This window comes from Sorex araneus, chromosome 8 (assembly GCF_027595985.1).
Source record: "Sorex araneus isolate mSorAra2 chromosome 8, mSorAra2.pri, whole genome shotgun sequence".
In the NCBI taxonomy this organism is placed as follows: domain Eukaryota; kingdom Metazoa; phylum Chordata; class Mammalia; order Eulipotyphla; family Soricidae; genus Sorex; species Sorex araneus.
Genome location: NC_073309.1, coordinates 9330331 through 9344538, shown reverse-complemented (window position 1 = coordinate 9344538; position 14208 = coordinate 9330331). Strand labels below are relative to the sequence as shown.

General features: G+C 55.8%; 1 protein-coding gene across 4 annotated transcripts; it reads right to left on the bottom strand.

Annotated features, from left to right (window-relative positions):
• Positions 1-3336: 3336 nt before the first annotated feature.
• ATXN1L (ataxin 1 like) lies at positions 3337-13584 on the bottom strand. 4 transcript variants are annotated; one of them, XM_055145690.1, is made up of 3 exons: positions 13448-13584; positions 11363-11556; positions 3337-10279 (listed from the first exon to the last, which is right to left on the bottom strand). In XM_055145690.1, exon 3 carries the CDS (start codon positions 10157-10159, stop codon positions 8093-8095), a length of 2067 nt encoding a protein of 688 aa, XP_055001665.1. In that variant the 5' UTR covers positions 10160-10279; positions 11363-11556; positions 13448-13584; the 3' UTR covers positions 3337-8092. The 4 variants fall into 4 exon arrangements, with proteins under 4 accessions (XP_055001665.1, XP_055001663.1, XP_055001664.1 ...); XM_055145688.1 differs by having other exon boundaries at positions 3337-10276; XM_055145689.1 differs by having other exon boundaries at positions 11489-11556.
• Positions 13585-14208: the final 624 nt, after the last annotated feature.

Here is a 14208-nt window from a genome sequence, read left to right as displayed (position 1 = left end):
GGGCCTTTGCAAATTAATGGCACATAACTGACATGAAAGAAAGAACTAAGGCCAGGATACAGCTCAGCAGTAGAGAGCTTGCTGTGAAGCCCTGGGTTTGATCCCCGGCACGACACACATGTGAGAGAGCCAGTGACCTTTGGAGGGCCCATTCCCATAACCATGATGAAAAGCTACAATAAACAGCTTTTAAGCTATATAAATCCAGCTTACCTCTTCCAGCTGCAGATGGAGCAGAATGACAACACAAGGATTAAGGGGCTTGACCTGCATGTCAGTCCCCAGCAACACACAGCCCCCAGTCACCACTGGAAAGAGACTCTTAAGCACCACTGGGTATGGCCCATCACCACCCCACCTCGCGCCCCCAAAAGCAGTAGACGTCTTTGCGCATAACTGGCATTTTCCAAGGAAGACGCAGCATTTACACTGTGTGTGGGCTGGTTTTCCCAGCAGGATTGTTAACTTTAAAAATTCTACCCCACACAGCAGTCAGGAATATGTTCCCAAAAAATAGCTGCAGTATTTTGGTCCGTGGCACCAAGGAACTCACGTTTGAGAGAAGAGACACTCTAGCTTTTTATGTATTACCCAGAGCAAGGTAGGACAGTGAGACCCAGATAGAACTCTCTTTGTTTTGGGTCACACCCAGCAATGCTCAGAAATTCCTCCTGGCTCTACACTTAGGAATTTCTCCTGGAGTACTCAGGGAACCATATGGAGTGCCGGGGGATCAAACCCGGTCGGCTGCACGCAAGGCAAACGCCCTCCCTGCTGTACTATCGCTCCAGTCCCTTAGATAGAACTCTCGAGCTGTCTAAACAGCCTGAGCGGGGGCAGCTGCAGGGACAGAGCTGGCAGTGAAGAGGCAGTCAAACCACAGCAGGAACTGGAGCTGAGGTCATTCGCAAAAGTTCCCTCAGTCAAGAAGAGGCACAGAAACTTTCCTTAGCCTGCACCAAAGGTTTGTGCAGCCTAGATAATTATAGATCGTGAGGTCCAGAAGGAAGTGGCCCAGTTAAACTGTAGCCAGAAAAATAACTATGCCAGGAATGTGGATCTCTTCTAGGATCGTCACAAGGAGACCGGGGCTGTCTGGCCGCAACAGGTTCAAGGCTACTATATGCTACTAACTGGTCTCCACTAAGCAGGATGGATAGACATTTGTTTTGAAAAAGGCCATTTTTAATACACATATGAGGTACTGAACATTAAAAGTAATTGAGCTTAGGGCCAGAGCAATAGTACAATGGGTAGGGCATTTGCCTTGCATATGGCCAACCTGGATTTTGATCCCATATGGTTTCCTGGCACTGCCAGGAGTAATTCCTGAGTGCAATGCCATGAGTAACCTCTGAGCACAGCTGGGTGTGGCCCCAAAACGATAAAAAGTATTGGTGGGGTGGGAGGGCTGGAAAGATAGTACAGCAGGCAGGGTGCTCGCCTTGTACACTGATGGCCCGGGTTCCATTCGCAGTATCCCACCTGGTTCCTCAAGCACTACCAGGAGTGCTTCTTGGGTGCAGAGCCAGGAGTAAACCCTGAGCACCACTGGGTATGACCATAAACCAAAAAAAAATTCAAAACATAAGATTTAATAAAGGCTCTGTGCCCAAGTCCTATATGGAATGCTTCAGAATAGCAGAACACTGTGTGTCAAAGATAATTCTGATTATTACATAAGCCATCCCATTTAGTTTTTGGTTTATTTTTTGGCTTTTGGGGTCATACCTGACAATGCTTAGGGGTTACTCCTGGCTCTGCACCTAAGAATCACTCCTGGCAGTGCTCGGGGAACCATATGGGATGCCAGGGATCGAACCTGGGTCAGGCCGCATGCAAGGGAAACGCCCTACCCCTGTACTGTCACTCCGGCCCAAGCCATCCCATTTAATCTCAAAACAGAGTTCATACAAACTTAGTTACATGCGCTGACTTAAACATCTGCACTGCTGTTACTAGCTGTTTGACTTTGGGCAAGGTATCCAATCTGTCCCGCTTCCACACCCACAAAATGGCAGCACGGGCAGCAAGTCAGTGTTAGTATATGGTGAGTGTACCTAGGCACCTCGCAAGTGTTCTACAGGCTTCTGCTTTTCTTTTTTTTTTTTGTATTTGGGCCACACCCAGTGGTGCTTAGGGCTGACTCCTCGCTCTGCATTCAGGGATCACACCTGGCAGGACTGGGGATCGAACCTGGGTCAGCCGCATGCACCCTGCCCACTGTACTATTGCTCTGGCCCCTTTGCTGTTTTTGATGGATGCCAGGGATTGAATTCAGGGCCTCACACAGGCAAGTGCTCTCTCGCTGAGCTATAGCCCGAGTTCTGTTTGAGAACACATCCTCTACGTCCCCTCGTGTGGGGACTTCTGGCCCTGCACCAGGACTGCTCCTGATGGTGTTTAGTACCATGCAGTGCTGGGGCCCAAACTCTGGCCATCTGCATGCACGTAGCCTATTAAGCTGTCTTTCCAGACTCTCAGGGATTTTTTTGTTCTGTTTCATTTCTGACCTGATGGTGTTCAGGAATCACTCCTGGCAGGCTCGGGAGATCATGTGGTATGTTGGGGATTGAACCCAGGTTGGCCATCTGCAAGGCAAGCTTACCCACTGTACTGTCACTCGGCCCCTAAGGACTCTTAAGTTTTTATTACCTACTAGTGGCAAGCTTTCTAAGGTAGAAGCAGTAGTTTTGAATGGAGCTGACTTATTCTGGCAATTTCTGGTGGTATTCCAGGAGACTAGGGATGCAGCTCAGTGGCAGAGCATGTAATTCCCCTGTAGGAAGCCCTGGATTTAACCCCCAGTAGACTCTTTCTCTCTCTCTCTCATATGCAGTTGGAGTAAGGATTTAACCACCAATAGACACTGTCTCTGTCTCTCTGTCTGTCTGTCTGTCTCTCTCTCTCTCTCTCTCACTCACTCTCTCATATGTACTTGGAGACATGACCAGCAAGGATTTAACCGCCAGTAGACACACACACACACACACACACACACACACACACACACACACACACACACACACACACACACACACACACACAGAACTTTTTCATATGCAGTTGGAGACATGACCAGCTGGAAGTCATCTGCCCTCTTGGTGATGGAGGAGCATCTTACCCACAGCTACAGACTTGGGGTCTTTGAAATTCCCACCCACAAAACGTGCAGTGCAGACCCTGCTCCAGCCCCAGCCCGCACGGTCTGCTCTGGGCTCACCACCCAGAGGTGGGCACAGTTTGCTTTTGATTACAAGCTCTACCACAAGGACTATCTATGCCCCACCCAAAGGCTACATCTGAGGCTCGAATAGGAAGAAGGCGCAAACACCAAAAGGAAAAGCTAGTAGTTTATATAGATAGATATATAGATATATAGATATTGATATATATTGTGTTTACATAGTTCACAAGTTAAATGCAGGTATCCATAAGAAGAGCATTAACAATAAAAATACAATCTGTGTAGCCAAGTACAGACTTAAAATGGTAAAACAGCAAAAAGGATCTCACAAAAGTACAAATATACAGTACAAATTGATTTATTTAAAACAGTTACAAAAAAGCACAACAAAATAGAGATTATCCTTAGAATTATTAATGCTTTGTTAAAGATCAGGTAGGATTAGAGGGTAAGAAATGGTATCGGGTGGGGGGAGCACCTGACTAGTTCTAAGGCTTTAGATACAATGCAGTTGATTACATATTAATTCAGCCATTACATACTGGGGATAGTAGATGGGGGGTCAGTAATTTATCTACAGGGAACTCCTACACAAATCAGATCCATCCAGACCTCCCCAGTGCCATCCTCTCTATTCCTCAGGGCCCTAAAGCCACCTGGATGACAACACCCCCTCCTTCCTCCCCCCGCCCCATTCCCTAGCATAGACTCTCCCCTCCCCTAAGGTGCTGTGCAAGCTGAGAGCATTTGCTCTCTGCAGCTGGAACAGATACTGTTTGGGCTCCAGGGATCCTGTGTGCGGGTAGGGCGGTTGGAGGGGAACAGCCTAATACTTCAAGTTTGCCACGACTCTCATTCGCCTCGTCCCCAAACACCATCTTGATCTTCTCGACAGTGAGTACCGAGTCAGATGAGGGACAAAGCCAGCCTTCAGCAACCCCGGCACTCTGCACTCACCACTCACAGCTCCCTGTCCGGGGGGTAAAACCACTGCATCTCTCCCTCAGCCTCTGAAGAGCCTCGTCCCCGTGACACTCAAAGACAGAAATAACAGCTTGTGAGTCTGACAGTCGGTAAAGGCACAAGGGCGTCTGCCACCACACGCACTGCAGACGGGAGCCCCCCCTGAGGCCATCGTCCCTGCTGGGCAGCTGTGGTCAAGCCTTGGGGTCACACAGACTGAGTTTGCAATCTACTGGGGGAGGAGCGAGGCTTACAGAACTAATCAAGAAGCCTTTGGTGTGAAAGTGCATTTATTACTACTGTTCTCCTGGGGGGCTCAGCCGGTGACTGGCGCCGGCTCCCCTCCTTCCGCCCAGGCACTGCACGGTGTGCAGGTAAGGAGAGACGGTAGTCAACTCCAGCATCTCAAGGGCCGGGGCATCGCGGGCCCGGACCAGGCTCGGACCAAGAGTTCAAAGAGCAACACACAGCTGCGAAGACCCAGATGCTTTTTTTTATTACTATTATTATTGCATAATACGGGAGGTCCCGCCTACCCTAGGGAAGCTGGAGGCCGAAGGCTTCCCTGCAAAGGGTTTATAGGTTCTTGGTCAACATCCAACCATGGATGGTTCGGCTCTTCAACTGTAGTGTACACTGGCTCCCGTCTGGGACGTTCTCTAGCTTCAGTGTGCTCTAGTCAGCCTTGCCTTGGGAAGCCAAGAAATCTCATTAAAACTTGGCCTTTGCCCTATTGACTCTGCTTAGATCATTAGCTACTCGGGCCCACCCCATCAGTCCAGTCACGGTGACTCTGATGGACCCAGCCCTTCCCCGGACAGCTCCTGTTCACTGCACCCAGTGTGGTCACCCAGCACTGCAGCATGCATGCGTCTCCTGCACTGCCACCGAGTAAATGCCAACTCAACACCACCTCTGGCGCTATTTCAGCCCCATATACCTCCCTGGGATGTTGACATAGGCCCTGACCTGCTTCTTGTCCCTTTATTACTTTTTTTTTTTTTAAATACACGATACCAGAGGCGAGAATACAGAGAAAAGCCCCGCTACTAGGCCCTCAGGACAGGTCAGCTACTTGGAACTCTCTGGACTCCCGCAGAGCACTGAAGAAGTCACACCCTTTGGATTCACCAGCCCAGTAGCAGCATTTCGCTCTCCCTACCTCACACAACCTTGCTCTGAAGGGACATCTTCGTGGGGAAGAAAGGACAGGGCAGCAAGTGGCAGCAGCACAGACCGAAGCCCTTGGTGTTATGACAGATGGGACCAGAGCGCAGAGGGGAGACTCCCGCACTGTGGGGTTGAGTGCTTAGCTCTGGACCCCCGGGACCCCTTCTCCCACGGAGAACTCCTCGCCCCAGCACTGTGTACACTGCTGTCGGGATCTCGATGACCTCAGATCCCATCCACTACCAGATGGACACACACTTTTGTGGGGTGCTCCTCACTGTCCCTAGACCCTGGGAATAACCTGGACGCCGGCCTTCAACTGCCCAGTCTTAGAAAGCGAACAGCTTCTTCAATCTGCTCTTGGCTTCCTTCAAACTACTGGGATTCCTTTAAGGATGCACGGACCCGTCAGGTGACCCCCTTTCCCACCCTGGAGGGGGCTGAGCCGAGGCCGGGGAGGGGGAATGGCGCTGCTCTGAGCAAGGCTCAAGGCCCCGAGCTGCTCCGTCTGAGGGAACACCCTCTAGGACAGGCAGCGCCGCAGGTGGACACAGACGCATCACACATGCACGGCCTGGGACTCGGGGAGAAGCCGCTGGCATGTCACCAGCAACAGGCAAAAGAACAGCAGCACGAAGACCAGGGCCCGACTTGCCGTGGTGTAAAGGGCTTTCCAGGACGAAGGCTCAGGTCCCAGGCTGGGCCGGGGAAGGGGTCTGACCGGTATGGGATCAGGACAGTATCCTTGGCGGACACCTCTGAGTGTCTACCGTGTTGTCACGGGTCCAGTGGATGAGCTCCCTGGGAGGAAGGATGTTTCTGAGAAAGGCGTGCAAGCGGTCACCCCTCTGCGGGCTGGGCCCGAGAGATGAGCCTTCTCCCGGCACAGACATCTGAGAAAAGTCCTTGCGACTCAGCCCCTCGGGCCCCCGCTGGAGGAAAGAAGCCAGACAAAGCAGCATTCAGAGAAAAGGGTCAGAGGAGGGAAAGGGCGGGATCCCAGGTGCCTGTCAAGGTGAGCGTTCACCAGACAGGGTGGGTGTCGGGTTCTGAGGAGAACTGGAGACAGGTACTCATGGTCAGGCTGGCAGCCTCCTCCGGGCAGGCCTCCGAGAGCAACTGACCAAGGAAGGAGCCGGGGCATGCGGGGTTGGAGCAGACCAGCCAGTCCCAGTCACTCGGGTCCCTGGGAGAACCACCTGAGCACCTGAATGCCGAGCACGACTCCATTCTCAGAACTCCCCCTCCCCGAGGAGGTAGGTGAGATCTTCATCCCCATTTGGCAGCTGGGGAGGAAGCGAAAGAGCGAAGAGGTTGCAAGACTTGTCTCAAGTCTTTGATAGAACAGAGATTGGACCTCAGAGGCTGGGGACCCCTGATGACAGGCCAGGCCCTTAGCCGGTCCCACTTTGAAAGAAATGCCAGGATCAGGCCCTGGGAGAAGCCTCCCCAGAGAGCTGGGTGGATAATACCCTGAGTTGCTTCAAGAGTCTAAACACCCCTGAAAAACAAACAAACAAAAAACCCTACCCGCCCACCTCGGATGGCGGGAGAGCCTAATTCTCAAACCCTAGGAGAAGCCCACAGTCCGGGCTGATGCAAGAGGTTCTGAGGAAACTCTGGGCATAAGACGAGGCGGGGCAAATGCAACCAAGACGGGAAGATCCTTGCAAAGGACTGCAATGCTATCATCAGGACGCTCCCAGGAGCTCCAGGGGGGCGAGGGGTGGGGGTGGAGAAGCGGATTGCTGGGGGCAGGGGCGGAGTTCCCTCATCTCCCCACCCCACTAGACAGCTGCAGGGAAGGGGGGCGTGGGGGACACACAACATGATTCTGAGTTGTGATAAATAAAAAACAACTGAAGGGGTCACAGGAGAGCCCCCCGACAGCCCTGCCCCAAATTGAGGTCTTGGTCAGCGTGGACAAAACCAGTTTCGTGAAGAGGAACGGCAGAGCAGCTGAGTGAGGCGGGGCGACGCCATGCAGACAGACACAGGGCGGGCAGCGGGACAGCGCAGGCACTTAGGCACGACAAACACGGACGGACGGGGCACGCGGGCCTGGTGGGGGGGGTCACCGGCTCTTTCACTAGTCACCATCACCAACTAGGCCGGAGGACGACGCAGAAGCGGGAGCCACGGCCCCACGGCGCCGGCCTGGCCTCAGGTTTTCCCCACCAGGGGCTGCGGGAGGACGGGCAAGAGGGGGTGCTGGCACTGAGCGCCCCCCCCTCCGGCCTCGAACGACTCTTTTAAAGTGCAGAGCTCTCAGAGGGGGTCCGGGTGGGACCCTGGTTTCCACCAAGGGGCCTTTCCCTCCCACCACGAAAAAGGAGGGGGAGCTTCAGACAGTTCAACTGCTACGCTAAGCTGTGGATCCTCAGTTTTTGGCTCTTTCTGGACTCCCTCCCTCACCACCTGCTCCCGGAGCCTGCCTTTCCCTTCGCGGGAGCCAGGGAGGGGGAGGAGTGAGGAGGGGGGGGGCCTGGGATTTGGAATGTTTCTTCTCGGGCTCGCACCCCCTTCCTTCCTCAGCCCAGGCCTGCTGCTCCCCATCACAGCTCCCTCGGGACCATCCGAGAAAGATGCCGTGGGTGAACACAGACTCTGCCAGGGGACGCTGCCTTCGGGCCACCCCCACCCCCCAGCCAGCCTCCACCCCCCATCTGACTGCCAAGAGAGCCAGTCCCTGCTTGGCATGTGCAAATCCTCCACCTGCTGGCGGTGAGGCCCGGCTGCGGGGGGCCGCCCCAGTGCTGCCCGGGCACAGGCTCACTTGCCGGCATTGGAACGCCCTTCAATGGACAGTTTGACCTCCTGCGGGATGAAGGAGGGCCTGAGCAGCGCGGCCCGTGCCTCCGGCCCCTGGCCGCCGTATCTTTGGAAGCTGGGAGCCGGCCGGCAGGCCTGAGCACCGGGCTCCGCCGCCGAGGGCTCCGCCACTCGGGGGCCCTCGCCTGATGGCTCGCTCTGCGCCTCGCTGTCACACTGCTCTCTGGGTCCCAAGACTGTCCTCTCGGGCCTCTCCCGGGGGGCGCCCAGCTGGCCTGGGGGAGCACCGCTGGCCTGGGACACCGGGTGACTGTTCAAGCTCTGTAAACTGATGGAGATGCAGACATCTCCCACCTGGAGCCGATGGCAGGGCAGGGAGAAGAGCTGTGCAGTCCGCCCGGGGCTGCAGGACGACCAGCCCTGGCCATACACGAAGAAGGGGTGCTCGGGGGGTACCTCGATGCTCACTTTGCTCTGTTGCTCACCCACCACGAAATGCAGCAGGACGAATCCAGGCCACTGGCTCTCCTGAATGTCCACGACCGTGCTTGAGTCAATCTTTAATCCCCCGCTCACTTCGGCACTGCGCACGAAATCCTGGGTCTGGAGGTCCTCCACCCGCTTCAGCTCCCCGGTGGCCAGCTGGATGATGGCGCCTTTCATGAAATGGGAGGGCAAGTGGGCTGAGGGGACGGGGGGCGGCGTTGGCTCCTTGTCTGGGAAGGAGGTTCTGGTCTGCACATCCAGACTTGATGCCACCAGGATCTCCGAGCCCACAGAGAGTAGGCTTGGGTCAGTTCCAGTGGGCACCAGGTTGCCATTGGCTACAACCATCGCTTTGGGTAAGGGTCTGTGTCTCGCTGCTTCCTGATGGGACTGCGGGTAGAACCCTCGGGCCTGGTTTTTCTCGGCCACCTCAGCTGGGTTCCTGGCTGCTCCTCGGCTCTCCCCCTGGTGATCGGGGGTATGATGGGACAGGTTGAGGGGGCTGGGCTCATCCTTCCTTGGAGCTGCCACCAAACGATAGTCCTGAGAAGCTAATGTGCCGACGACCCGCTGGACCTCGAGATCAGTGTCGGGGGTCCCTCGGTGAGTCGGCACTGCCCCCTCCACCCGTGCACTCTGCGAACCTGAAAACAACTGTCCGTCCACTACACACTCAACCACTGGCCCCAGAGCCTGGCCTTCCCCCTTGCTGCTGGGCGACTCCAGGGCTTCGCTTTCTCTTCGGGCTACGTTTCGCTCTCGCTGTCGCTGTCCATTGGCAGTGGCTGCTTCCAGAGCAGACTGGCCCTCCGGAGGGGCGAGGGCCGGGCTGGCACCTGCTGGAGCGGTTTCATGCACGGTGTAGCCAGCAGGCAGCCTGGACATCTGATAATAGACGGGCATCCGGCCTGGAGCGAGGTCCAGAGGCTGAGTACTCGCGGGATGGGGCAGCTGCCCCGGCGGGGAGGTGACAGCGGGGACTTTGCTGAATGAGTGGACCGGGGAGGACGCCTGCGGGGGAGGAGTGGCTCCTTCTGCCAAGAGTGAGGCATATGGCACAAAGTGTGGCAGGTGAGAGGTGGTGAGGCCGGCGGGGGGAGAGAGGAGGGGGCTCGGGAGGAAGCTGGGTGGGACAGCATAGGGCAGGCTGTACGGAGACCCGATGAACTGCAGGGAGGCCGAAGGGAGCTGAGCATAGTGGACCGGGGGGTAGTGGATTCCTGGATGCTGAATCAGTGAAGACGCTACATTAAACGTGGGGGGCAAGGGACTCATGTTCACCACCGGCGGGAGGCCAGTGGGCGAGAAGGTGGCTGGCGGCACAGCCACCTTATACAGCATGCCATACTGGTCCACTGTCAGACTGGCGATGGCCTCAGCTCCGTCGCCCCCCAGGCTGACTCTGGCTCCTGCCTGGCTCTGCCCTGCCACCACCAGCCCTCGGGCCCAGTCGGAGGCATCACTGGAGGGTGTGTGGTTGGTCGAGCAGCTGGTAGTTCTCCCCATGTCCTCGCTGGCGACTGGGAGGTCTCGTTTCTTTGGCGGAAGGCATTCCTGGCTCCTTTCATGAGCAGGTTTCATATTGCTTTGCGATGTTCCTGGGGCCTGGGAGGAGGCGGCGTGCTCCTTGGGGCATCAGAAGGGGCTTCTCTGTGGCTCCCCTGCACCCCGCTCTGCTGCTGGCTGGGGCGCCCACATCTGCTAGGGAACAAATCAGAGGCAGAGAAAAGTAACCTAGGAGGGAACCAAGTCAAAGGAAACAGCGGAACTGTGCCCGTGAAGGGAGACGTAACAAAAAGGACTTCCAGGGGGAAAGAGGGGCGAGAAAGGAGCAGACAAGGATGCGCCCACTCATTCAGTCAGGAAAGCTGCGAGGAACTGCCCAGGGAACCAGCCTCCTGTGTGCAAACCAGCCACAACCCCCGAGACAACAGCTTCTCGGCCACCACTGTTCTCCGCCACACCAAAGGGCAATGGGTACGGCGCCTCTGCTGCTGGCTCGTTCTGCTGCTGCCATCAAAGACCACTGTGCCCTCTTTTTCCCTGGATGCATGCGCTCATCTTTCCCGGCCTAATCTGGCCTGTGATCTCGTCGACCTCCAGCCACCCACCCAGGCCTCACTAAACTCTCCCCCTTTGCCCCAGAGCAATGTTACCTCCAGGTACCAGGTACCCAAAGCCTTGAGTATGCTTGAGACTTCTTTGTTTTGAACCTTCCTGCCTATGCATGTCAAAATTAATATCTCCTTTACCCCATGAAACATTACGTTCAAATGTGCACCCTGTGTGGAGAAGAATCCCCATACCAACATGTCCTACAACTTATTGATTTCTCCTCCTCTCCCAAGAGGAGGAATAAAACTCTTGGGACCTCACAAGCCTCTGGTTCCCTAGTCTGGCACGACTCTCATGAACCACCTTCCATTTGCTTTCTCCATTCACTCCCCTCGTCCCTCTGCTTCCGCCAATTTCTCTGGCCAATGGCTCCAGGCACCACCACTAGTTAAATTCTGGACTCGTTACTCCAAACATGCCTCTGGATTCCTCTTTTAGAGCTACAAGACTCGCCAGGAAGTTCTTTCTCTCTTCCTCTTATCTTCACCTTTCATACATGGTTTTGTCCATCATCAAAAGAACCTTTTGGTGGACAGGGATGCGACTCAGGGAAGACCAGTAATGCGCGTGCCACACATGCACAGAACCTGGGTTCACGATCAGGGCACCACACACTCACACAAGTATCTCTGGGTCTTAACACTTGACAGTGCATATGAATTTTGTCACCTATTTCTTTGAATCGGGCTCCAGCTCCTGGGATTCAAAGGCCATGTCTATTACACTCAGTTCTGTTTTCCCACGCTGCATCCCAGATGTGTTTCTGCAACACGGTCTCCAAAGTGCCTGGATTACCTGAGCTTTGGGTGGGGCTTCGAAGCAGCTGGAGTAAGAAGCAGTGTCCTCCCTGCTCTCTTAGGAGCCTAGAAAACAGAAATGGGAAATTAAGGCAGGAGCCTAGCCTCCAAACCACCCCTTTGGCCATCATGAAAGGCAATTCCAATGCCACTAGGCAACAAAGCGCAAGATCCTGGCCTCAGCCTCCTCAGAGGCCACGGGACATGGCCCTCAGTGTCGGGCAGTTGACAAAAACCACAAAATTAACCTGACCTCTCACCTGTAGACAGCATCCCTGGACACAGTGCTCCACAGTCTTCCTTAACATCACCTTTTTCATTCTCTACCTGTCCTGTTCCTCAAAGTTTAAATCATCTCCAAACCCAAGTTCAGGGAAATGGAAAACGACACAATTGCCACATGAGCAATGGGAGGCAGGATAAATCAACCAGGACTTCACCTTCACTCGGGGTCAATGGAAACAGATGTGGAGGTTATTTAGAAGAAAAAAGCAGCAGTATAAGGGGAAAAAAAGAGTAAGTATTTATGTTTCTGGGGCTGAAAAAGAGGTTAAGGAGGAGATCACTGAAGGGAAAGGATTATTAAGATTTTCAGGGTAAAGAAAATGGGGGGAGGGGAGAGGAGAGAAGGCTGAGGATAAATTTTCTAAGTGATAACTTTGTACCAACTGCTAAATCAGGTGTGACCTAAGACAGAAACTGAAAACATGGCCTTGGTCCTCAAGAAACCAACAATGGGGAAACAAAACTCACACTAAACTAACAATATATGAACCTACACAGGTTGAAAACCTGTGTAGGTGCTTGCACGGAAGAATGGAACGTTAATCTCTAAGACAGAGACGCAGAACTCACCAGGGCTCTGAGAAGCTGGCCACTGTGCAGTCCGACTCCTACAGAACACTGCAAGCCTCACGCCAGACTCAAGGCAACCTTTATCTCTTAGATTGGCAAGGTGTGGATATACAAAACCAGGGCAGGGCGACAGGAAAGCAAAGAGGAAAGACCAATTCCCGGTCCCAGCAACACAAATCACCCGCGAGGCCTGACAACTCCTTCTCTGCCAGCAGCGCCAGTCACTGAAAAGCAGCTCTCTAGCCCCTGCCTTCCTAGCAGAAATTGGGGTCACATCTTCCATCCCCAAGTGATCCTTGTTTCCTGAAGCTGAAAAAATGTAGAGAAAACCTGTCTCTGGGTCAAGCAGAAGAGTAAAAGGACCGAAAGAGGCACTAGGTCTGCGGGAATGACAAAGAATCAAACCATCGCAGCGGGTTCTCGCCAAGCTAGACACAAATCGGAATCTGAAACCTCGGCCTCGGGGGTGCGGGGCAGGAGCGGGGTGGCGGCGTGTGGGTGGCTGCTGGTAGGGCGATGAGGGTTTCTCAGGGGCGGGGGTGGGGGAGTCGCAGCTTGTGATCCCAAATGAGCCCCCCGCCCCCCACCCCGGGAACCGGGAACCATCGTGCGAGAGCTGCCGCCGCTGCCAACGGAGCTCCGGAGCTCCGGAGCCCGAGACCCAAATTCGCTGCGGGCGAGAGGCGCGCGAGGAGACGCGGGCTGATGGCTTCCCGGGATCCCGCGACCCTTGCAGCCCCCATTCGCGTGGGACCCGAAACTGGGGAGTCCGGCGTTTAGAGCGTGCGCCGTCGACCCCCGCAGGGGATGCATCCTCGTTCGGGGGGCCCCTTCCCACTCCGCGGCCGCGGACGCCCCAGCCCGCCGCCGGGGACACAGCTGCGGGGGCGCGGGGCCCTGGTGCCGCCTTCCCCGCCGGGTCAGGCGGGCGAGCGCGGGGTCCAGGCCGGCCGCCTGCGCTCCTCGGGTCCGCGGGGCTCGGGCCCCGGGTCCGGCGGGGCAGTGGGCTTCGGGGGGGCCCCTTCCTCCGGGACTCCGAGCCCAGGCCTGCTTGGCCTCGGTGAGGCCGGACCTGGCGGCCCCCACCTGCAGCAACACTCACCGGCCCATTTCACGGCGCTCCTCGGGGTCCTCCCGCTCGTCCCGGAGCCGCCGCCACAGCGGCCGCCGCCATCCCCGGCCCCGGAGCCGCCCCACACCCAGCGCCCCCCCAAGCCGGGCGCGCGGAGATGGCGTCAGCACGCCCCGCCCCCCGGCACGGAATGATGGCGTCACGGCCCGGGCCCTGGGCCACGCCCAGAGCGCGCCTGGGGAAGGGGCCGGCCCGCGCGCAGCGCCCCGCAGCGCCCCCTCTGGTGGGAAAAGGAACTCCAGCTGGGGCTGCGTCACGTGACGTGGGTGGGGCTGGGCCGTCTCCCACTGACCCCACCGTGACCCTGGCTGGCCTAGTAAATTCTGGGGGCTCCCTGGGGCTTGCCCAGCAGGACCCTCATTCCCAGGACTTCCCGGGCTTGTCAAGCCTTGAGTACCGCGAGGGAACCTGGACCCAGGAGAGCGGACAGAGGTCCAGTTCTTTCAGACTGGAGAAATGGCCCCTAGGGGAGAAGAGAATTGACCCAGCTGGGTCTAGGGGTTGGAGAAAAAGGGGGAGACTGGTGAGAAGAGCCTCAGTGTAGTGGGGGGGCTGCTTGGCCTGGGGGAAAGGCTCAGTGAAATCTTAGGTGTCCCTTCTTGCTGATTATCTAGTGGACATGAATATCTTGTCAACTTAAGTGGGGATGAAAATGAACAGTAACTATGAAAGCTTTGTAACTATCTCACAGTGATTCAATAAAAAAAAAAAATGTGGAGTTCATGCCCAAT

Bases quoted from the DNA above. Each gene is read 5' to 3' on its own strand.
- ATXN1L (XM_055145690.1), bottom strand. From the start codon at position 10,159: ATGAAACCTGCTCATGAAAGGAGCCAGGAATGCCTTCCGCCAAAGAAA.